The 23,113-nt window shown below is 40.3% G+C and overlaps 1 protein-coding gene across 1 annotated transcript; it reads right to left on the minus strand.

Moving 5' to 3' along the window:
* Positions 1–810: 810 nt before the first annotated feature.
* LOC125055190 lies at positions 811–4,853 on the minus strand. The gene is made up of 2 exons (XM_047657516.1): positions 4,196–4,853; positions 811–4,135 (listed from the first exon to the last, which is right to left on the minus strand). The coding sequence occupies exon 2, from the start codon at positions 3,413–3,415 to the stop codon at positions 1,880–1,882; it is 1,536 nt and encodes a 511-aa protein (XP_047513472.1). The 5' UTR covers positions 3,416–4,135; positions 4,196–4,853; the 3' UTR covers positions 811–1,879.
* Positions 4,854–23,113: the final 18,260 nt, after the last annotated feature.

Here is a 23,113-nt window from a genome sequence, read left to right on the forward strand (position 1 = left end):
TCATATACAGTGCTAATTAATAAATATTTCAACATCTCTGCATGAAAAACTGGAAACGGCGGTAATGGTTTTTGTATGGGATGTTTTTTTTAGAGAGAATAAACAAAGTGAATGTTCAAATTCAGACTTCTAACATAGATTTGATTACCGTTGCTGATCTTTACGAACCACTTCGTAAGTTTTTCATAGCTGAACGAGAGAATTTCAAGTACTTCGAAGAAAAGGCGATCGAGTTAAGTGTATCGAAAGAATATGGGTCGTTTTCAAATTTGGGGCCAAAAGCGAAATATTTGATTTAATTCATAATAACCTTAATGTTACCGTAATTATCAGTACTGTAAATTAGTTGTCTTGACGACAGACACGTTGTCCTATAACTATATATTCATGAAAACTGTAAAATAAGGATTTATCCTGTAAAAACCAACCCAAATCCATAGATTTATATCGTTAGATAGGCCCCGATACCAAAAACTGTGGCATTGTTTTTGAATGTGTGCGTTAACAAAATGCCGACACATGCACACTAACGAGTAGTTAAAAAATCTTGTTTCTGCCATTGTACTTATCTGTTGTTATTACCATTTCGTGGGAAATTGTATTGCACACACTTTTCCGAAAAAAAATTGCCCTTAGATGCCCTGAAAATACTTTTTTCAGGTTGAAATCGAAAACGTTTGAATGTGTGCGTCAACATGGCGTCCAAAAACAGTGCAATTTGTGTAGAAGGTACAGTCCGTGTACGGTTCCTGGGTCATCAGGGGTTCGAAATAATAGAATAAATTGAACTTACTCTATATTTATCACTCGCGTTATACAATAGAATATGAGCGGAATAATAACTATTATGTTAATTTCTATATAATAAGTGCAATCTAACAAACAGAGAGAGTGCCTACGTCTGGCTATGCTCCCGGGTTGAAACTCCAACGATTTAGTTAATTACGAATGACTGCATAGTAACAGTCGAAGAGAGTGCCTGCGTCGGGCTATACTCTCGGGGCGTGACTCCGACGATGTAGGAAATCGTCATGCTTATAAATGATCAAACTGTACAGCCAGAGCACGTACTTACATAATAAAAACATCACGCTCGTGGATGCTTGAAATGTACGAGCCCTGGCACGTACTTATAAAAACATCACGCTTGTGGATGATTGGAATGTACGATCCCTAGCACGTACTTAAATAGGAAATAATTAAGCTTATAAAACTAAGGAAGCCTGAGCGAGTAAAATGTACAGCCTTGGCTCGTACATACTCCCCCAGGCAAAAGTGCAAGATGTACAGCCTTGGCTCGTACATACTCCCCCAGGCAAAAGTGCAAGATGAATATGTAGTGCTTTACAAGATGATTTCATCATATGCTTAACAGTCTCTAGGTTTATGCTAACACTTTAATCACAGCACTATCACTAACACTAGGACCCATAGCTCATGGGCCTTTGCACTACCTAACCGGTGTCCGGTCCCGGGTGGCTTCCCCTGAGGCCACTGCGAAACCGGCTGCTGATTCTGCCGATGCTGCACCTACTGCTCCGTGACGTCTCCTGATCTTTATATGATTATAATATCCTATCCACTACCTGTCTTGAGCACATTCTGAGAACTATCATGAGCATACAAAATATATTACAGGTTTGGTGAATGCAACCAATATCTAGGTTAAAAATAATTGTTGTAAAATGCAACCGTACCTCGGTAATTTGATATCTTGCATAATATTATTCATTGTAGTTGACGTCTTTCACAGTAGGTCATTCCACTTGCTAACATATGATATTTTGCTGAACTGGCATTCCATTCATTGTTTATGATATTATATTAATTATCGTTTCTCACGTTATAAATGATTTATGTTAATTGATGTATGTATAATTTAATATAAAGTTTCGACAATGTATGTTATACATAAATGGAACTGAACATACGAAACATAGTCTCTGGTTTGTATGCTTAAAGGAATTTTAAGTATTACTTTATATATGGTGCTTTTCTTTCTCTTCCTCTGATTACTCATATTTGACTCATAGGATTGCATAACCGAATAAGTTTGCTGTATGTTATTTTTATGAAATCTTGAATCGGTGAGCCTGCTATATTGCGGAACGATAACGTTTCGCAATCTTCCCCTTTTACGAAAGATATCACCACTCTTTCTGGCCTTTCTTTTTGACCTTCGTGTAAATTCCTTTCTTATCTTAACACCATTTTTTCTTCTTCGAAATTCCTTTTTCACGAATGCTTGTTTCTTATTTTTCTTGCCTTTGTTGATAGGCAATCCATTTAATTTGCGTGTAACCTTTTCTGATCCATGCGAAAATTTGCCATAACTCTTTCTAGTTCTAATGCTTTTGTTTCTTACAACTACGTCGGACCCTTGTGTTAAGTTGTGTTGCAAATAGGGTTCCGTATACAATTGAATCGGTGCTTCTAACAAAGGCTTAGACAATACTAAGCTGCTATTTAAGTTTTTATTCTTCTTATAAGAAATGGACTGAGACAAACTTTCTTTTTCTTCTGTGCTATGTTGCTCCTTGCTGTAGTCAGTTAACGACTGTGCTACGCTTTCTGCCAATTTGGATAATTCTCCGCCTTGATAAGTATCTGCATGTATACTGTGATTAACACTAAGACCTATCGGAGTCCGGTACCGGGTGGGCTCTTTGGAGTCCACTCCGAGACTGGCTGCCACTGCTTCCGCCAATGCCACTATCGATGTTTCCTGCTGCACATCAGTGGTCTTCTGTATTGGCATCATTGCTATGCCTGATGGTATCTGCTGATTGTTACCACTTTCTGCTAAACCTTCCACCATTGCCGAAGACGAAGAGATTTTCTTGTCCGATTTATATTGAAATGATTGCTCTGCTTGCGTAGAATTACAATTTAAATTTGCATTTCCTTGACCTTGTGTATCGAAATGCGTTGACAGCGAATTTTTGCTGATGCTAAAATTTGATGAAGGTTGCTGTTGTTTTGCAATTGAATCTTTCCAGGTTTGATTATTACCTGTTTCCAAGGCATATAAGAAATTTTCTGAATTATATGAATAAAGTACCGGTGAATCCATATGCGTTTCTAAAGAATGTAATTTGAGATATATCTTTCTCTTTTGGCGCCTACATATAGCTTGCTTCTCGTAATATATATTTTCATACTCAGAGTAGGATCCGCCATGATCAACAAGTATGTCGATATGGGTTTTAAAAATTAAATCCCAATGCCACTTTATTTCGTCTAGCGCTCCTTCAAGTTCATCTTTGTCGGATTCGGAGTATACATTTGATAGTTCAAAAATCTTATCAAGCGACCTAAATAAATATGCTTGTTTGCGAAGCAACTCTTCGGTTTTTCTTGAATGCCTGATGGTTTTCAGACCGTCGGTAAACGAAGCTTGGAATAAATTCTCCATTATGCTTAATATAATAATTAACTAAACGCTTTGTAAATATTGCATTATAAATTCTTAAATGCTTATACGTGATAAAATGCTCAATGAATGCTTCAGATCATTCTTAGTAAATTTATGCTCACAAATGAGATAATTCTCAGAAATATAGTGCTCAAAACAAATGGAAAGGACTTACTGTAGATGCCTCCGTATGTTGAAGATTTACGTCCGTTGCCTTCTTCTAGGTTCAAAGGACGCTGATATACTTTTTGACCGCTATGGGTCCTTGAAAATGTTGGGAGCGGACTCACTGTCGCTTGCCTCCCTAATTGACCGCTATGGGTTCTTGAAAATATTGGGAGCGGACTCACTGTCGCTTGCCTCCCTATTTGACCGCTATGGGCTCTTGAAAATATTGGGAGCGGACTCACTGTCGCTTGCCTCCCTAATTGACCGCTATGGGTTCTTGAGAATATTGGGAGCGGACTCACTGTCGCTTGCCTCCCTAATTGACCGCTATGGGTTCTTGAGAATATTGGGAGCGGACTCACTGTCGCTTGCCTCCCTAATTGACCGCTATGGGTTCTTGAGAATATTGGGAGCGGACTCACTGTCGCTTGCCTCCCTATTTGACCGCTATGGGTTCTTGAGAATATTGGGAGCGGACTCACTGTCGCTTGCCTCCCTAATTGACCGCTATGGGTTCTTGAAAATATTGGGAGCGGACTTACTGTCGCTTGCCTCCCTATTTGACCGCTATGGGTTCTTGAGAATATTGGGAGCGGACTCACTGTCGCTTACCTCCCTTTTCGACCGCTATGGATCCTCCTTCTCCTTGCTCTCCTCTTTTCTATTGATGCGGATGATAATTTCTTACTTGCTTGACGACCCAACAAACCAGCAGTGGGATGTTTTTCCACGGCGCCGATCTTCAGGATGACGGAGAAAAACGCGAACGCGATCAACTGTACGCGAAAGACCCGCTATTCCCGGATAGCTCAAAGGACCAAAATGTACGGTTCCTGGGTCATCAGGGGTTCGAAATAATAGAATAAATTGAACTTACTCTATATTTATCACTCGCGTTATACAATAGACTATGAGCGAAATAATAACTATTATGTTAATTGCAATCTAACAAACAGAGAGAGTGCCTACGTCTGGCTATGCTCCCGGGGTGATACTCCAACGATTTAGTTAATTACGAATGACTGCATAGTAACAGTCGAAGAGAGTGCCTGCGTCGGGCTATACTCTCGGGGCGTGACTCCGACGATTGTAGGAAATCGTCATGCTTATAAATGATCAAACTGTACAGCCAGAGCACGTACTTACATAATAAAAACATCACGCTCGTGGATGATTGGAATATACGAGCCCTGGCACGTACTTATAAAAACATCACGGTTGTAGATGATCGGAATGTACGAGCTCTGGCACGTACTTACATAGGGAATAATTAAGCTTATAAAATAAGGAAGCCTGAGCGAGTAAAATGTACAGCCTTGGCTCGTACATACTCCCCCAGGCAAAAGTGCAAAATGTACAGCCTTGGCTCGTACAGTCCGCAAACACATTAATCAGTTTACATAGTAGGTAGACTGTATATTTAAATGTAGAGGCGTGATCAAGTAAAAAACATTATAATTTACTAATAATGGCTATTTATTCACCTTGAAACAAAATCAATTTATGTTTTGCCTTTTTGTTATTTTATTAACATTTTTATGAAGATAATGCAGGCGTACATCAGCGTAGTATTTGATAACGGATTTTATCAATAGAACTTTATGGTTCCAAGTTGCCGGTTGCTCCAGAGAATGGTCATTTAAATTATTAAAAACATTCGATTCAATAAACAATTTCAATATTTTAGTTATTACGTATATAATGATTGCCATTTAGTTTTTTGTGAAGTTTCAAAAGTGATTCAGTTTTGATACATATATCATATAATTAATTAATCTGTGAAAGGTTAATCGTCGATCAGATATTAACGCACTGCAACATGTATGACATTTAATTTTTTTCACAATTTTTTTAACAACCCACCCTGAAATGTATCCGACAATTTGCTTTGACAAATCGCTTATACCATTTTCTTCATTGATATACAAAAAACCCAAGATGCACAGTCTCGAATAAAAGTAACGCTCGAAAGTGTCCCGAAACACTATTTCTGTCTCTTTCTATAAGTTACAAACATATATTATTGCAAAATCAACCTTACGCGAATTGTTTAAAGTTGTTATTACAACGCAGTGTACTTAAAGCAATAAAATTTTACGACCGACCGTGGTCGGTAGGACAAGGTAAGAAGTTGGTAATGTCATTGTAGGTGGGAAGGAGTAGCTTGGTGTAGGTGGAACCGGGAGTGTTGTCATAATAGTTGTGGCATGAAGCGCTCAGTAGTTTTTTATGGTGGAGTTTGATGAAGGACATAGGGGTGAATGAGAAGTCGGGTTGTTTACGCAGAGTGGCAGCGGCTTTGGCGGCGACGTCTGCCAACTCGTTCCCAGGGATGCCAATATGGGCTTTGACCCACGTAAATTTGATATTTATGTTTTGGGTCTTAGCAAGGTGTAGGGAGCGGAATATGCTGACGGCTATTTTATTATGGCTATAAGGATTGGAGAGTTCAAGGAGTGCGGACTTACTGTCAGAGTGAATAGTGATTTGGGAAGGGTGATTTTTACCATTTATGATCCATCCATTATGGATTAAGATCCACTTTGTCGATGGCAATCATTTCGGCTTGGAAGACGGAGCATGTGGAGTGTAATTTAAATTTCTTAGTCAAAGGGTTACCGTTAGGGTCTATGGCGACAAAGGCGGCTCCTACAACATCGTCATGTCGACTGCCGTCGGTGAAAACTTGCCACGAGTCAGGGCCCTGATGGTTTTCGTAGTCCTGTACGGAGTTGAGTTCCGTAAAGGTAATAGGTGACCTGTCGGAAGGGTATAGCAAAGTGGATGGATGTGACGGAGTTTCAAGTGGGATGTCCGAGGGTAGGAGTGTTGTGGTGCCGTTAAGTCTTGAGCTTTCGATTTCTGATACGGCTTTTATTTTGTCGGGGAGTGGGATTAGTCGGGCAAGGGCTATGGATGTGTGGGTACTGTTGGTGCGGAATCCATGGATAATTTTAATTGCAAAAAGACGTTGTAGTGAGAGAAGGGATTTGTTGACGTATTTGTATTTAAGGGCGCTTGACCAGATGCTTGCGGCGTATATTGTGACGATGGGTGTCACGACCTGTTCATAAATGATTCTGATGTTGTCTGTGTGAATACCCCAAGTGGGCCTGGTGAATAGTAGAAGTTTATAGAAAGTGTTTTTGGCTTTGTTTGTGATGTAAGTGACATGTTTGGTGAATTTAAGTTGGTTGTCAATAATAACTCCTAGGTATTTAAACTCGTTGGTGAATTGTAGCTGTGTGTTGTCCATTTGTGCCTTGATCTGAGTGGATTTTTTAGTGAAGCCGGTGATGGTGGTCTTCTCGGGTCCAAATCTTAGTTTGACACTTTTGCCCCACTCGCTGATTTTGTGGAGATTTTGATTGACGCATTCTTCCAGTTTAGGAAGGTTGGGGGAGTGTATGATAAGAAATATGTCATCAGCGTATGCCTGGATGTGGCAGTTGGATGTGAGGTCAAGGTCAAGGAGTTCATCGATGACGAGGTTCCACATTGTCGGTCCGCAGACAGAGCCTTGGATACAACCACGAGTCATCTCCTTACTAATGGTGGAGTCTGAGAAGCTGAAAGCGGCTTTGATGTCGAGCGAGACTGCGACAACATGTTCTCCAACAGCCTTCATCCGACGGACTTTGTCAAGAGCGGTTTGTATGGCTTTAGTTGTAGAGGTTTGTTGTTTGAAACCGAATTGTTTGGGGTTATTAAGGTTATGGGTGTCTAGGAAAAATATGAGACGATCAACTATAAGTCTTTCCAGGAGTGTGCCTAATTAATGTATTAGGCAAACTCCTGGAAAGACTTATAGAGACAACCAATGGGACGGAAAGAGGAGAGGTGGGAGTGATTAGTTTTGTTAGGTTTTGGAATGATTTTTACAATGGCGCGTTTTCATGCGAGAGGAAAATGTTCAGTTAGCAGACACCTGTTGTAGATTTTTGTGATGTATTCGGGAAACTGGGAGATGAAATGGAAACATATATCAGCCGTCAGATGATCGGCGCCTGGTGCTTTTTTATGACTCATGTGTTTAATGGCATTTAGGATTTCGGTGTGGGTGAAAGGAGGTTCGGGTGGGGTGTCTAGGGGAAGGGACATTTGGGATCGGGTAGATCGTTGTGTTTCGGTAGAGTCAGGGGTGTCAGAGAAGTTATTGACCAAGGCACGTGCCGTGTCATCTGTGTTGTTGGTATAGATACCGTCATCGAGTAAAAGTGTTGAAGGAGGTTGGGATAGGGGTTTAGTTTTAATAATTCTGTTAGTGACTGACCAGACGTCTTCTTTAGTTTGTCTATTGCAAAAGTCTTAGAAATGTTCTGTGGAAGCGTTGCAGAAGGCGTCAGAGTATTCTTTCCTGGCGATGTCACGTTCTCTCAGGATGTCATCGAGAGGTAGTTTGCGGCGAACGCTCCGACAGAGTCGATGGTGGATCTGTATTACTTTATGTTTGAGTTGCTGTAGAGGGTCATTCCAAAAGGGAGGTTTGCTAGGAGCTCCGCGACACCTGGGTAGGACCTTATCGCATGCTCCCTGAATCGCCGCGGCGACTTCCTCGACGAGTGTGTCGAGTTGGCGAGGGTCGAGTTGGTCGATGCTGTCGATAGGCGGTAGTTGGTCCTTGATCAGGTGTGTGAATTCATCCATGATGTCCTCCCATCGGATGTGTGATGTGTTGTATCTGAATGAGGAGAGTTTTTTGGTTTGTGTGAGTTTAATGTTGTTGAGTGTAATATTGAATGTGATGGCGTTGTGATCTGAGCTGGGTACAATATTGGGTTGTACAAGCCAGTCGTGAGTGTGAATATAGGGTTATTGCTGATGAGCGTAAGGTCTATGATAGATTCTCGAGGTTTGTTGTGTGTGATGGTGTGGAATGTAGGTGTGTTACCTGTGTTGCATAGTGTAAGGTTGTTGTTAATAATGAGGTCAAGTATCATGTTACCCCGAGGATTATTTGTTCTTGATCCCCATAGTTGGTGCCAGCCCTTGAAATCGCCTCCTATTATGTTTGTTGAGTTTTGGTTTAAAAGTAAAAATTGTTCTAAGGTGTCGAGAGTGCTATAAGTGTCATTGCGTGCTTCTATATATACTGAGATGAGATGAACTTTGTGACCAGTGTGTGCGTTTTTACATTGTACAATGCATAGGTTTGGTGTGGAGTGGCTTGTGAGGCCAAGTGTGGAGCCTAGGTTTTTTCTAATGGCAATGGCCGCGCGTGTTGGGTTAGGTTAGAGGGAAACTGATAAAGAGTGTAGTTATTGTCGTTGAGTTTGGTTCTGTTAGTGTTGCTAGTGTAAGGTTCGGTGATAAAAGCTATGTCGGGTTTATGGTTATTAATATAAATGTTGAGTTCGTGTAGCGCGTTCCTGCTCCGTTCGAGGTTAATTTGTATGGAATAAATTGTGGAGTGTGTGGATGCGTTGTATGAGGTGTTGGGTTGGTGATTTGAATACTTACTGAGATCCATAATCGACTCTCAATCGGGTACGGTCGGCCATAAAACGTTTCCTCGGACAGAGGTCTGATGTTGCGCTGTGAGTAGTAGTGTCTTTTTTGTCAGTTTTATTGTTGTAGCTGCTGCAGTTGTAGCAGCAGAGTTTAGTTTCGTCATTTTTGACGGGACAGTCACGGTATTGGTGGTCGGAAGCGGAGCAGTGGGAGCAGAAGGAGTCGTTGGATTTACAGTGCTTGCGTGTGTGCCCGTATTTAAGGCACTTGAAGCACTGTAGTAGAGGCGTGTATTCCTCTACGTGTACTCGTAGATGGTCAACGTTTAATTTGTGCAGATTGACAATGATGCGCCAGAGCGACGGCTCACAGGTAAATATAGCGTTATATATGACGGCGCATTCCTAGCGTCATGTTAAGAAATACTGCAAATATTGGAACGAGATTTGACAGTTGTCAAGTCTGGCGGAGCGTCGTATCGATGGTCAGCGCGGCCATGTTGAATCGTTTAGAGTTTTTCGAACGTCAACGGCGAGCGCACCACGTCTGCGACGAATCGCTTTTGTTCTAAATAATCTGGTGTCTTTTTGTTACAAAACTAATTGAAAGTGCTTGTTTAAGAGATTTCCTAATGAATAGTAAATAGATTTTTGAGTTTGGTGACCAACATTAAAATTATTAAGACATGGCTGATTCTAATAATGAAGGGCATCCGCCCATATCAGAAGTGGGATCCCATGCGCTACTGACCGTGCAAAAACAACCACCTGACTAAAATAGCGCCTTGAAGTTGTTAAGTAATATGGAAATTTTACTTACTCGGATGTTAGCGACAACGCAACCACCGGTGGCAACTGCTAACGCCCAGTATATTTCAGTGAAATTCGTAGAGTTTAATCCGGTAGACGCAGACGCGGATATAGAAGGTTGGTCTTAATTACAGAGCTTAAAGTACTGACTAAACATTTAGAGGGCGTAGATTTCTCTAGCTCTTAGCAGTGTACTGAAAAGGCGCGCAGATTTCTTGAGCAAGTTAAATTTGTATGAGCTGACATGGGAGAATGTAAAACATAGTTTAATGGCTAGATTTTGTAAACCAAAATTATTTCAAGACTTCTTTGATGAAATATTGCGTTTTCAAATTGGAACAAAAGAAACTGCAGCAGAGTGGCCTGCGCTTATGGAATATGATCGAAACTATACCTAAAACCCGAATGTCAAGATTTTATAACTGGATACGTCATATCGGTCTTATGTCAGAAGGATGATTTGATATGCCGTGAGCTAAACGCATATACTGTCACTATTAAACCTCAGTTGTTTAGAATCTTAAGAGACATTTCCCTAAAGCGAAGATCGGGGGTTACTGAAATCCAAGAGACTGATTTCAAGCGACCTAGAATTGTGGACGCAAGATTTCCTGGTAAATATCATTTTTGTGGAATCCTCGGACACCGGCAAGCGTCTTCGAGAAGATTCTTCTTGGATGACTAAACAGCAAGATCCGTCAACTGCAACACGTGCGGGCCCGAGAAAACTTCTACCGTAACCTGTTATATATGCGGTCAAGTTGGACACATAGCAACAATTTGTAAAGAAAAGGAAAAAGGTGGTGGATCTACTGCAAGGTAATAGGTCAATATCTGCGAACAGTGGCTGTCGAGGGGCACCTTGAGGATGTCATCTGGTGAGTCAGTCTCCTTTCTTTTTGTTTGATAGCGGATCGTCTTGCTCGTTGATAAAAGAGAGCTATTATACTAAGTTCCCAAGTACTGTGCGCAATGATCTTGTGTATCTTGCGGGCATTGGTGGTGATGAAATAAAATCTACGTCACAGATTTCGAGTGAGGTTAATTTTGAAAATTTTATAAAACTCTTGACATTTCATGTAGTACCAGACTCATGTCTTACGGACCCTGTTATAATAGGTAGGGACATTTTAGAAAACGGTGTGAGCGTCAAAATTAATAATGATAATTTGAAGTTAATGTTTGTGAGGCGATTGTTACCCAGCCATACTTTACTCGGATAGATACGGATTTGGCAGCTGATGATAGAGATGCCCTTATTAGACTATTGGACAAATATGCTAGCAGTTTCGTGGATAGTGTTCCCCGTAAACGCGTGAACACAGGAGAGTTAGAAATTGATTGATAGGGGTCTACCCCATAAAAGTGTTTAACGACGCCCATATCGGTAATACCATTATACAGATGCTTACCTCCGAACCAGTTCTGATGATCTTTAACCCGGACTTACCCGTTGAATTGCATTGCGACGCTAGCTCGGAGGGATATGGGGCGATCTTAATACAGAAAAAGAAAGACCTGCCCCATGTTGTAGAATACTTTAGCCGACGAACCTCTGAAGTAGAGTCCCGCTACCACTCATACGAACTGGAAACGCTGGCAGTCGTACGAGCGGTAGAACACTTCCGGCATTATTTATACGGCCGACGTTTCAAGGTTTTCACGGACTGTAACTCATTAAAAGCATCGAAATCTAAAACTGACCTAACCCCACGTGTTCATCGCTGGTGGGCATTTTTACAAGCCTACGATTTCGATATCATATATCGCGAAGGTCGTGGCATGGAACACGCGGATTACCTTTCTAGAAATCCCCTGCCGGACCCCAATAGCTTAATTTCCGAGTCACAAGTCTCTTCAAAACCTACAATTCAGATAGTAAATTTTGTAGAATTACATCAGGGTTGGCTTTCTGTAGAACAGAAACGTGATGCAGAGGTCAAAGACTTGATCAACAAGCACAATAATAACGATTTTCCTGAAACGGTTGGTCAGACATATGACGTTAGGAATGGCATTCTTTATAGGAAGGTTGTAAGAAACAAGATTATATCATGGCTGCCAGTCGTCCCTCGCTCCCTAATATGGACTTTGATTAATCACGTTCATAACGAGTTACAACATCTGGGTGGTGACAAAACACTGGACAAACTGTACGAACAGTACTGGTTCCCTCAGATGTCCAAGTGCGTTAGAAAATTTATTGACTCTTGCATTGTCTGCAAGGCATCAAAAGGTCCCTCAGGTGCTCAGCCTGTGCAGCTACATTCTATTCCAAAAGCTCCGGTACCGTGGCACACGATTCATATAGACTTCACCGGCAAACTAAGTGGAAAAAGTGACCGTAAGGAATATTGTTCAGTAATTATTGATGCGTTCACTAAATACGTATTATTAGAGCACACCTCATCATTAGACGCAGCTAGTGCGGTTCAAGCCGTTAAAAGTGCCGTTTGGAGCACCTAAGCGCATAATAGCTGATCAAGGCAGGTGTTACGTTAGCCAGGATTTCAAGAACTTTTGTTCAGAACATAACATTAAGCTGCATTTTATAGCAACTGGCTCCAGCAAGGCAAACGGGCAAGTCGAGCGTGTGATGCGCACTTTGAAAAGTTTGCTAACGATTATCGAAAACGATCCCAATAAAGCGTGGCGTGACGAGTTAGGTAATGTGCAATTAGCGCTTAATAGTACTAGGTCTACAGTCACCAAATTTACGCCAACTGAACTCATGTTCGGTATCCGTTCTCAATCTCTAGGTATGTCGAGAATTAGGTGTTCAAGTCCAGATTCAGAACAAGAACAGCGAATTGACGTAGAGTCAGCTAGGCAAGATGCGTCTCTTAACATACAAAGGGCAGCCGCATCCGATACTTTACGATTTAACCAGGGTCGAGCTACTATCAAGCCATTTTCTAAAGGCGATAACGTATTCATCAAAAGTTGTGAACGCAACCAAACCAAGTTAGATAGGAAGTTTAGGGGTCCTTATGTAATAATCGCAGTATTAGATAATGACCGTTACGACTTAAAAAACATAACCGGTTCACATCGTACTTTCAAATACGCGCACGAGAACTTGCGTCCAGTACCTCGGGGTCATGACGGGTTAGTTGAAATATCTACTAGTTTGATGACTGAAGAAGAGGCCATGACGGCGCCGAACGATGTTGAACTCGATAATAGTCACCTCGACAGACCGAATGTTTGTGATATATATTGACTGCAGGCTCCGATACTGTCCGCAGGATCAGACACGCTTACAGCGGAGTCTGATACCCTAAGTAACATTTCAGATCGCGAAATCTTTGAGCATGAGGTCCGAATTCACAATCTCTTCATTCAGAGCAAGACAGTCCGTAACTTATAGGTATGTGTAATCTGTAAGCGCTGAAGTTTACTTAACTATGTTGGCACGATTAGTGAGATGAGTCATTGAATAACGTGGTGTGTGTGTGTGTGTGAAGGTGGTCGAAAGGATAATGTCGTCCGGGCCATGCAGCTGATAGCGGCTGGTCGTAGGGACACATTCATCCGGTCCAACCTTAAGTGTTCGTTGGTCGAAAGGATAATGTCGTCCGGGCCACGCAGCTGATAGCGGCTGGTCAAAGGGACACATTCATCCGGTCCAACCGTAAGTGTTCATTGGTCGAAAGGATAATGTCGTCCGGGCCACGCAGCTGATAGCGGCTGGTCGAAGGGACACATTCATCCGGTCCAATCTTAAGTGTTCATTGGTCGAAGGGACAGTGTCGTCCGGTCCATGCACGTGTGGCTGGTCGAAAGGACACACCCGTCCGGTCCAATCTTAAGTGTTAATTGGTCGAAGGGACAGTGTCGTCCGGTCCATGCACGAGTGGCTGGTCGAAAGGACACACTCGTCCGGTCCAAATTGATACTGTGAGTATGTTTGTTAGATAAAGAGTGTAATGTTTGTTAAGTGATTAGAAAAAGGTGCCGTCCGGTCCATGAGTGGTCGAAAGGACACACGCTTTTTTTATTCTGATAGTCATAGTTGTATGACAGTAGCATTACGTCTAGTAGTCATAGCTTGTCAGGTTGGGCGAGCGGGTAGATTTACTGACACCTGTCCGATTGATTGTGTCACTGTTACAGGACTGCAATCTGATGCGCCCGAGGACGGTCGAAAGTCAGTCCGGCCGTGACGGCGCATTCCTAGCGCCATGTTAAGAAATACTGCAAATATTGGAACGAGATTTGACAGTTGTCAAGTCTGGCGGAGCGTCGTATCGATGGTCAGCGCGGCCATGTTGAATCGTTTAGAGTTTTTCGAACGTCAACGGCGAGCGCACCACGTCTGCGACGAATCGCTTTTGTTCTAAATAATCTGGTGTCTTTTTGTTACAAAACTAATTGAAAGTGCTTGTTTAAGAGATTTCCTAATGAATAGTAAATAGATTTTTGAGTTTGGTGACCAACATTAAAATTATTAAGACATGGCTGATTCTAATAATGAAGGGCATCCGCCCATATATAAGTTTTTGTTTTTGTTTTGTTGCTTAAACTTGAAAATAATGTCCTTGTTGGAGTCATTTATAAGTTGTTTGATTGGCTCGTTTTGTGTTATTATAAGATTTTGTAAAAGTTCCGTATCTATTGAGTTGTCCACGCCCTTGAGCATTATCATGGGTTTGAGTTTTTTGCTGATTTCAGCCTGGATGGAGGGGTGTGAAGGGCCGATCTTTTGGATTGTAGCTTCTAAATGTTCTCGTTTATCGAAGACGACTCTAATTTTATTATTGGTGACAGGGTGAACTTCTGCAGGGGTAAAGTTGGTGTCCCGGAAGGAGACCCCTGCTCTCCATGAGGCGATGGTTTCCGCTGTTGTGGCGCCTTCCTTTTTTGAAGAGACGATGATTGAAGGTTTGGAAGTGTGGGCTGGATTTTTGTTGGTGGAGGGGTTGTGCTGCTTGAGCGTAGGTGATTGGGCGGTGGTTAGTGATTATAGAACTTTTAAAGTTGGTAAGTTCGGCCTTAACGGCTTCAATGATTTCAGTTTTTAATGCGTGATTTTCGTTTCTGTCTGATGATCTGACTGCCTTATCTGTAAGTTTTGGTAGGAGCGCCGCTGCCCCTTTTATGATTTCGGAAGCGTTTGATATCAGTCTTTTTTTGGTAGCTGTAACGCTTTTACCTTCGTTAATGGCGGCGCTGATGGTATTTGCCAACTTGAAAAATGTTTGTTGAAGGCTGCTAATGTCTTTTATGTCACTTAGGGAGGGGAGAGGGGGGGGGGGTGTTTGGGGGGAGGAAGTAACCCCAGGCCCCGCTTTATTAGATGCCATCTTAATCTCCTCCCTGACCCTGCAGGGGCCAGGGTTATCACCAAAAGAGTCAATGAACCTTCCAGTAGACCGGATTTTGTGGTCTCGTTAGGTCGGTTACCCTTATGAGTAATTTGGCTTCGACGCACCGTTTGGCCTCTAGAGCGCCGACAAACTAAAGTGATAATGGCGTCGCCAGCCTTTTTCAGGAGAAAATTCAGAAAAATATGTAGAAGTGATCGGAAAATTGTGAAATTTGGCTAATAGGATCTTGTTGAGCAGTGTTGTCTAATGATGATATAAAATTGGTGTGTCAAGGATCTTGTTAAAAAGTTATGGGGTGACAAAAAAATATAAAGTTTACAACTTTCTGCAAATGGCTGTTTTCTCCAGTGTGGTAAGTTTTCTGAAGGTGTCCGATATATTGGATGAAAGCTCTTCGAACGGCCGTTCTGATGGTGTATGGCACGAAGTTCTGACAACTTGACAACAACAAAAAATGTATAAAACCTACTTGAAAAAATCCAGTTGTTTGCACACATGGACACTATGATATGGCACTCACTAAAACGAGGTTATATTGATGTTTTGTATGAACTTTTTCCGAATTTTCCACTGATCACGGCGAGACTGGTATCGTTAGAATCGCGGCACTGGTTAAAATGATGTATAGCACTTAGTAGTATAACACGAAATTCGCGAAAAACCCATTTTTGGGAATTTTATAACGCGGAGCAGACCGTTTTCGATGCTTGCGCGTTGGGGGAAAAAAATGAGAGTTTGAATGGTCCAAATATAGGTAGAAAACTTTTATGAAGACGATATAAATAGTCGCATTGCTCCCGGTAAAAAACAATATAAGAAAAGAAATGGAACAGTGAAGCAAATACGATATCTTTTAGATACCATGAAAAATCTACATAAGAAATTTTTATCAGAAAATACCAACATTAAAATACAGTTATACCACATTTACAAGGCTTAGGCCTTTTTGGGTTTCTTTTCCAGTTGATGATCGCGATACGTGTGCCTGTACATTGCACACCAATTTTAACTTACTGATATCAGCATTAAGTAAAAACAACATTATTGAAGTAAAAGACAGTCAAAATTTGTTAATGCAAATCTGTTGTGATAAATATAATGTGGATTGCCTAAGCCGCAAATGCGATAATTGCAAAGACAAGATGGTAGTATATAAAGAATTCAAAAATGATCGAGAGATACAATACATGGAATGGGAACGAGATACGAAAATAGTAGACACCAAAGAAATAAAAATAATAAAGAAGAAGCCTAAGAAGAGTATATTTCACAGAGAACAATATACAAGAAGTGACAGCATTCTTCAAGTTATGTGCTCAAGATGATTTCGCGAAAACACTGACATATGACAGAGTTTCAGGTTACTATACATGGAACCAGAGTTCTAAAACTTTTCAACGGCGAAAACAAGGTACTGCGGTTGATGGTTTCCCCGGAGTAAAAAAAACGGATGCTCTTGGCAGAGTCTACGTGGTTCATCTCAACAACAGCGAATGCTTTTATCTGAGAATGTTACTGCATATTGTAAAAGGACCGACATCCTTTGCACACCTAAGAACTGTACAAGGTGTTGTTTACAATACTTATCAAGCAGCATGCAAAGCTATGGGGCTCTTGGAAGACGATTCTCACTGGGAAAACACATTATCAGAAGCAGCTGTTTGTAGTTCAGCTACATCATTAAGATATTTATTTGCCGTCATAGTAGTGTTTTGTCAAGTAACTGATTCTGTTAATCTATGGAATAAAATATTTCAAGAAAATATGGCCAGTGATATTCTGATTCGGCGACGGCGAGAGTTAAACTCAGATGATGTACAATATGATCAAAACATATTTGACGAAGCATTATTGGAATTGAACAAAGTAGTGCAATTACTTTCGGGTAAATCGATCAAGGATTTTGGGCTGCCGATGCCAGCTAATACTACTAACTCAGATTTAACTAACAGTGCCGAATACACAAGAGAAACATCATACGATCAAACGAGACTTTTACAAAATCAGAATAAAGTATTCACTGCATTACTATCAACAATTGATAACAATGAAGGGGAATTGTTTTTCCTTGATGCCCCAGGAGGTACAGGAAAAACATTTTTAATCAATCTGCTTTTAAAAAAAGTGAGATCTATCGGAAAAATTGCGTTAGCTGTTGCGTCATCCGGCATTGCAGCTACGCTTTTGGAAGGAGGCCGAACCGCACCCTCCACATTCAAGCTCCCGCTGAAAATCGCCACCGATGATAATAACAGCGTCTGTAGTGTTTCTAAACAGAGCAATACAGGAAAATTGATGCGTGACTGCTCATTAATAGTCTGGGACGAAGCTACCATGTCAAACAAGACGTCTGTGGAAGCACTGGATAGGACAATGCGCGATTTGCGCAACAAAAATTCACCTATGGGTGGATGTACAATTCTGTTCTCAGGAGATTTCCGTCAAATCCTACCAGTTGTGACTCGAGGAACATGTGCTGACGAAATAAATGCTTGCCTAAAAAGATCAAACCTTTGGCCACATGTCAATAAATTAGAGCTTAAAACTAATATGAGGGTTTCGTCATCTTCACGTGAGAACAGGCTATTTCCAGAGATGCTGCTAAAAGTTGGCAATGGAGAGTTAACACAAAGTGAGGGAAGGATTGACCTAGAAAACCTTTGCGTTTTGATAGACAACATCCAAGAGTTAGTCATCAATGTCTATCCTGACATTGATAACAAAAGTTACAAGACAATATCTTGGTTTAAAGAAAGAGCGATTCTGTCACCAACTAACGAACAAGTAGATAAAGTAAATAACTTGATTCTTTCAAAGATTGACGCGCCGACGAAAATATACTACTCGGTCGATACTGTTCTCGATTTGGAAGAAGCTGTTCATTTTCCTACAGAATTTCTAAATTCTTTGAACCCGTCTGGACTCCCTCCTCACAAAATGGTGTTGAAAGTAGGTTGTCCTGTTATTTTATTAAGAAACCTGAATCCACCTAAACTTTGCAATGGCACGCGTTTGCTGGTAAAGTCATTGAAAACTTTCATAATATAGTGCACAATACTCACAGGATGTGGTACCGGAGAAGATGTATTGATTCCCCGAATCCCTCTGATACCATCGGATTTACCCTTCCAATTTAAACGTTTACAGTTTCCGGTAAAGACATCTTTTGCAATGACCATTAATAAATCGCAGGGTCAAACCTTCAACGTTGCAGGCTTAGATTTGAGCGTTGACTGTTTTTCACATGGACAACTGTATGTCAATGGACAACTGTATGAAAAACTGATAATGAGCGTCAATAATAGCCATAAGTACCATGCTGTGGTGTCTTTTATAATTGTAAAATTCCGATCCACATCCTTTAGGTGGAGTAATAGCAATATGTTTACCATCTATTGCGCCAAGTAGATGTGGAAAGTTCCATCTTTCTTCAAATAATGCACTAATTGCTTTCCATTCACTGCAACTTTGTGGAAACTGAAACAAAGAAAATGTTACAGATTAACGTGATGGAATCATCGGGTGCAACATTATTGTCTGAAAATGAAGCAGCGCATTCAGAGTTAGATGTTACTGAAAATCTTTCTGCTCAGAGTCCTGCGGCTTTCACCTCAATTACTGCTTCAACTTCGTCTGCTCATGGTTCGGCATCTAAACGGCAAACAAAGCGGAAAAATAATGAAGATCTAACAAAAGACGTTTTGCAATCCGTTCAGGACGACTTTAAACGGCCGACATATCAAGAGGATCGCTACGACATTATCGGAAAAATGGTAGCTTTGAAACTTCGAGAATTTAAAAATAAACGGCAACAGTTGTTGGCTGAAAAAATAATAAATGAAAATTTATTCGAAGCTGAGATGGGAAATTGTTATTACAGTCCACTCATCGTTTTACACTATTATTATTTCAATATTAACATGTTAGGCTTATGCACGCTGGACCGCAGCTACTGTTAGCATCAGTTAGAGAAGTCTACTGGCCAATCGATGGTCGCACGATCACCCATGAGAGGAGCATTTATCCGACCTGTTATACGTGTGCATAAATCAAATCTACATACAGAAGGTGTGATTTATGCACACGTATAACAGGTCGGATAAATGCTCCTCTCATGGGTGATCTACGTAAAAATCGTCTTATTCCTTGCGGACATCCATTTGAGAGTGTAGGAGTAGACTATGCGGGTCCTATCGCATCCGTTAGTCGTCAAGGTCGTGGTTGTCGTATCGTCAAGGTTTATATCGTCGTTTTTGTTTGTTTTACCACTAAAACTTTGCACTTGGAATTGGTGGGTGATTTATCAAGTAATAATTTTATTTCTACACTTCGACGGTTTATTGCTCGCCGCGGTAAGCCACAACACATTTACTCTGATAATGGTACGACGTTTGTAGGAGCTTACAACGAAATAGCCAGTTTTCTCAAGCAAAATTCTGACTCACTTGCTAATGATCTAATAAATGAAGGAATTAATTTCCACTTTATACCTGCGTATTCGCCACATTTCGGAGGAATATGGGAGTCGGCAGTTAAATCTACAAAATATAATTTAGTTAGAATATTAAGGTAATAGTAAATTGACGTTCGAACAACAACTCGTATACAACTTTAACTCAAATAGAGGCTATATTAAACTCTCGGCCACTTACCCCCCAATCATCAACACCAGAAGATTTGACCCCACTGACTCCAGGGCATTTTTTAATTGGTCGACCTCACGGCAATTCCAACTTCTGATTTACGGCAAGAAAAGGAATATCTCAATTAAATCGATTTAGAAGAACAGAACAACTTCGTCAGCACTTTTAGGAGCGATGGAGTAAAGAATATATTTCAGAATTACAAAAACGCACGAAATGGTTGACATCAAAGCAATCCTTGGCTCTTAACACGATGGTAGTGATAAAGGAGGATAATCAGCCTCCTCTCAAATGGAAGCTGGGCCGCATTGTAGCGCTACACCCTGGTCCAGATGGAGTTGTTCGAGTCACCGACTTCCTAACTTCGAATGGAGTGATCCGGAGATCCTTTTCCCGTATTTGCCCTTTACCAGTTGAACAAGATGGTTGACAGCAGAGCTCTCAACGCGTGGGGGCATGTTACAAATATAAAAGCGGTAATGGCATTGTACTCGTATAATGCACTTGTTAGGAGCCACTTGGAATGTAACTCTATGATTTGGGCCCCACAAGAAAAAAATATTCTCTAATGGTGGAGCGTATTCAAAATAAATTTATGAAAAAGGTGAAAAAGATCTTGTTATCAAATATATAAAAGGATTGCCCACAATCATTGTAAACAAAACAAACCAAAAAAACCTATAAACGTCTCGATACAAAAGGCAAAATATACGAGTAGATTATGTCATCAAATTGTACAAAAATACGAAGACATTCCAGTGCACCCATCCTCACTAAGATTCTTTTATGCGAACTTACGTAGTATCCGGAAATCCGGCAAATTCGACGAAATAAAGTGCATAATAAAATCGATTCCGGCAACTATCCACGTAATTGTATTTACTGAGACATGGATTAGATCGGAGAGTGACGCTAAATTGTACCAATTGCCAGGTTACAAACATATTTATAACTATAGATCGACGCGTAAAGGCGGTGGCGCTTCGATTTACGTACACGATAGCATACAATACGATTTGACGGAAGAATTATACGAAGATGAAAACCATTATTTATGGATACACATAGATAAACTATCTTTAAACATCGGCGCGATATATAAACCTGGAGCAACTAATGTAGACAACTTTTTAGAGATCTATTCCTCACAATTAGAGCGAAGAAATCGAACCATCGTCTTCGGAGATATTAATCTCGACCTACTTAAAATGGACAACGATGCGACTCACTACATAAATGAAGTTAAAGAAAATGGATACGAAATATTGAATAAAATAGATAGTTTATACGGCACTCGCCAAACCAGTTCGACAAATACTATACTGGATCATATAAGCACAAACATAAGTAATCACACATTTAGTATATCATTAATCGAATCGAGTATGTCCGATCATAAACATATGTTCCTGGAAATAGGCAGACTGGCACCACAAATGAATAAAAAATACAATATAAAGCTCCGGATTAGGACAAATTATATAATAGTGCCGTTATAGCTAACTACACAAATGACCACAATGACTATTACTACTTAGAGAAATTTATTTTGGAACAGATCAATGCGAATAAACAAGAAAAAACAAAAGTTCTGAACTGAACAAGCCTCAGGAAGACTGGATAAACAGAGACATCATAAATTCAATAAATTTACGTAACAGTTTGTGGCAACAAACTAAACATCACCCGGACGACATTAACCTACGCAAAAAATTCTATGAAGAACGAAACAGAGTGAAAGCCCTTATCAATAAACATAAGAAAAAATATTATTACAACTTATTTCATAACAACTTCAATCAACCTAAAAAATGTGGGAGATTATTAATAGCTTAGCATTGAACAGAGTAAAGGACAAAAGTGCTCCTCCAAAATTAATGTCGAACTCGGGCCCCATCACCGAAGGTAACCTGATATGTGATTTATTTAATTCATTCTTTTCATCAATAGGCGCGAACTTGGCTAACAAAATACCTAACAAGTATCACGTAAACACTGGTAATATTCTGATGTACGAACCTAGCTATTAACAGAGGCAGTAACAAACTCAACTCCACCATCGTCGGTGGTCCGCAACATCCGATTTACATCGCCGAGCATCTGACGGCACAGGCACGCCGCCTATACTATCTAGCTCGAGAATACGCCAAGACGGAAAAATATAAGTATTGCTGGACTTCCGGAGGCCGAGTGCTGCTGAGGCAGGCAGACCACACCAAACTCATTGTTGTTACTAATGAAAGTCAGCTGGTTGGCCCCCAGCCAAAAAACTAGATCCTTGCGACGTATTTCCGTCTTTGTTTATGATTAGATTTAGTTTTTTAATTACTATGATATTAGTACTAGGTAAAATCATTGTTTGTAACTGTGCTATAGTGCCGACGCGCCTTTACATATGTATTATATTATATTTTATATTTCCTCATATAATATACCTATATAATTTAGCATTTCTGATAGTATTTGGTTCCTTAGGCTCAATTTTCAAATATTATTCTAGAGTTGTTACTCACGTAATTAATTTCATACCTCTTTATTCACACACAAATATTGTAGACACTTTTCTCTTATACATAATCTATGACTATCTCACTGATATATACTATTTAAATTGTACTCTAATTCCAATGCGTGCATATATCCTTAAGTTTAGTAAACCTGTGCTTGCACTCATTGACCTTACACTGCTATTCCCATTTAATAACTGTATTGTGCTAGCAAATTGGTTACTTTTAGTTACTCAAGGCTTCAAAATTCGATCGTAATAATAGACAATTATTAAACAACATCGATAATGTATCGGTTGCTTCAAGCCATTGCTGTGATCCACATGAAGTCCGAAACTATTTACCTAAACATAATAAAGTCCTAAATATTATAACGCAAAATATTCGGAGCTTATCGGCAAATTTCGCGAACTTTGAAATTTTACTTACAAATTTTCATACTATCCCGGATATTATCATTCTCACTGAATGTTTTCTAGAAAGCAACCCGGTAATACCAACCATAAAAGGTTTCTCCAGCATCTCTTCCTGTAACCCAGTTAATAAAAATGACGGAGTCCTGGTTTACTATAAAAATTGTATTACAGGCATCTCAATTGAAGAACCCTCTGTAGCAGAAGCCAGCGTTCTCTTAATTAAACTTAATATTGATACTGCAATTTTAGGTATTTATCGACCAAGTGCTTTCAAAAATAAAACGATCTTTATTAACTCTCTAAATACCTTGCTAGAATCTCTTAAAAGTTTCAAAAATATAATAATCTTAGGTGACATAAATATTGATATTACT

The sequence above is a fragment of the Pieris napi genome, chromosome 13 (assembly GCF_905475465.1).
Source record: "Pieris napi chromosome 13, ilPieNapi1.2, whole genome shotgun sequence".
NCBI classification, from domain to species: Eukaryota; Metazoa; Arthropoda; class Insecta; order Lepidoptera; family Pieridae; genus Pieris; species Pieris napi.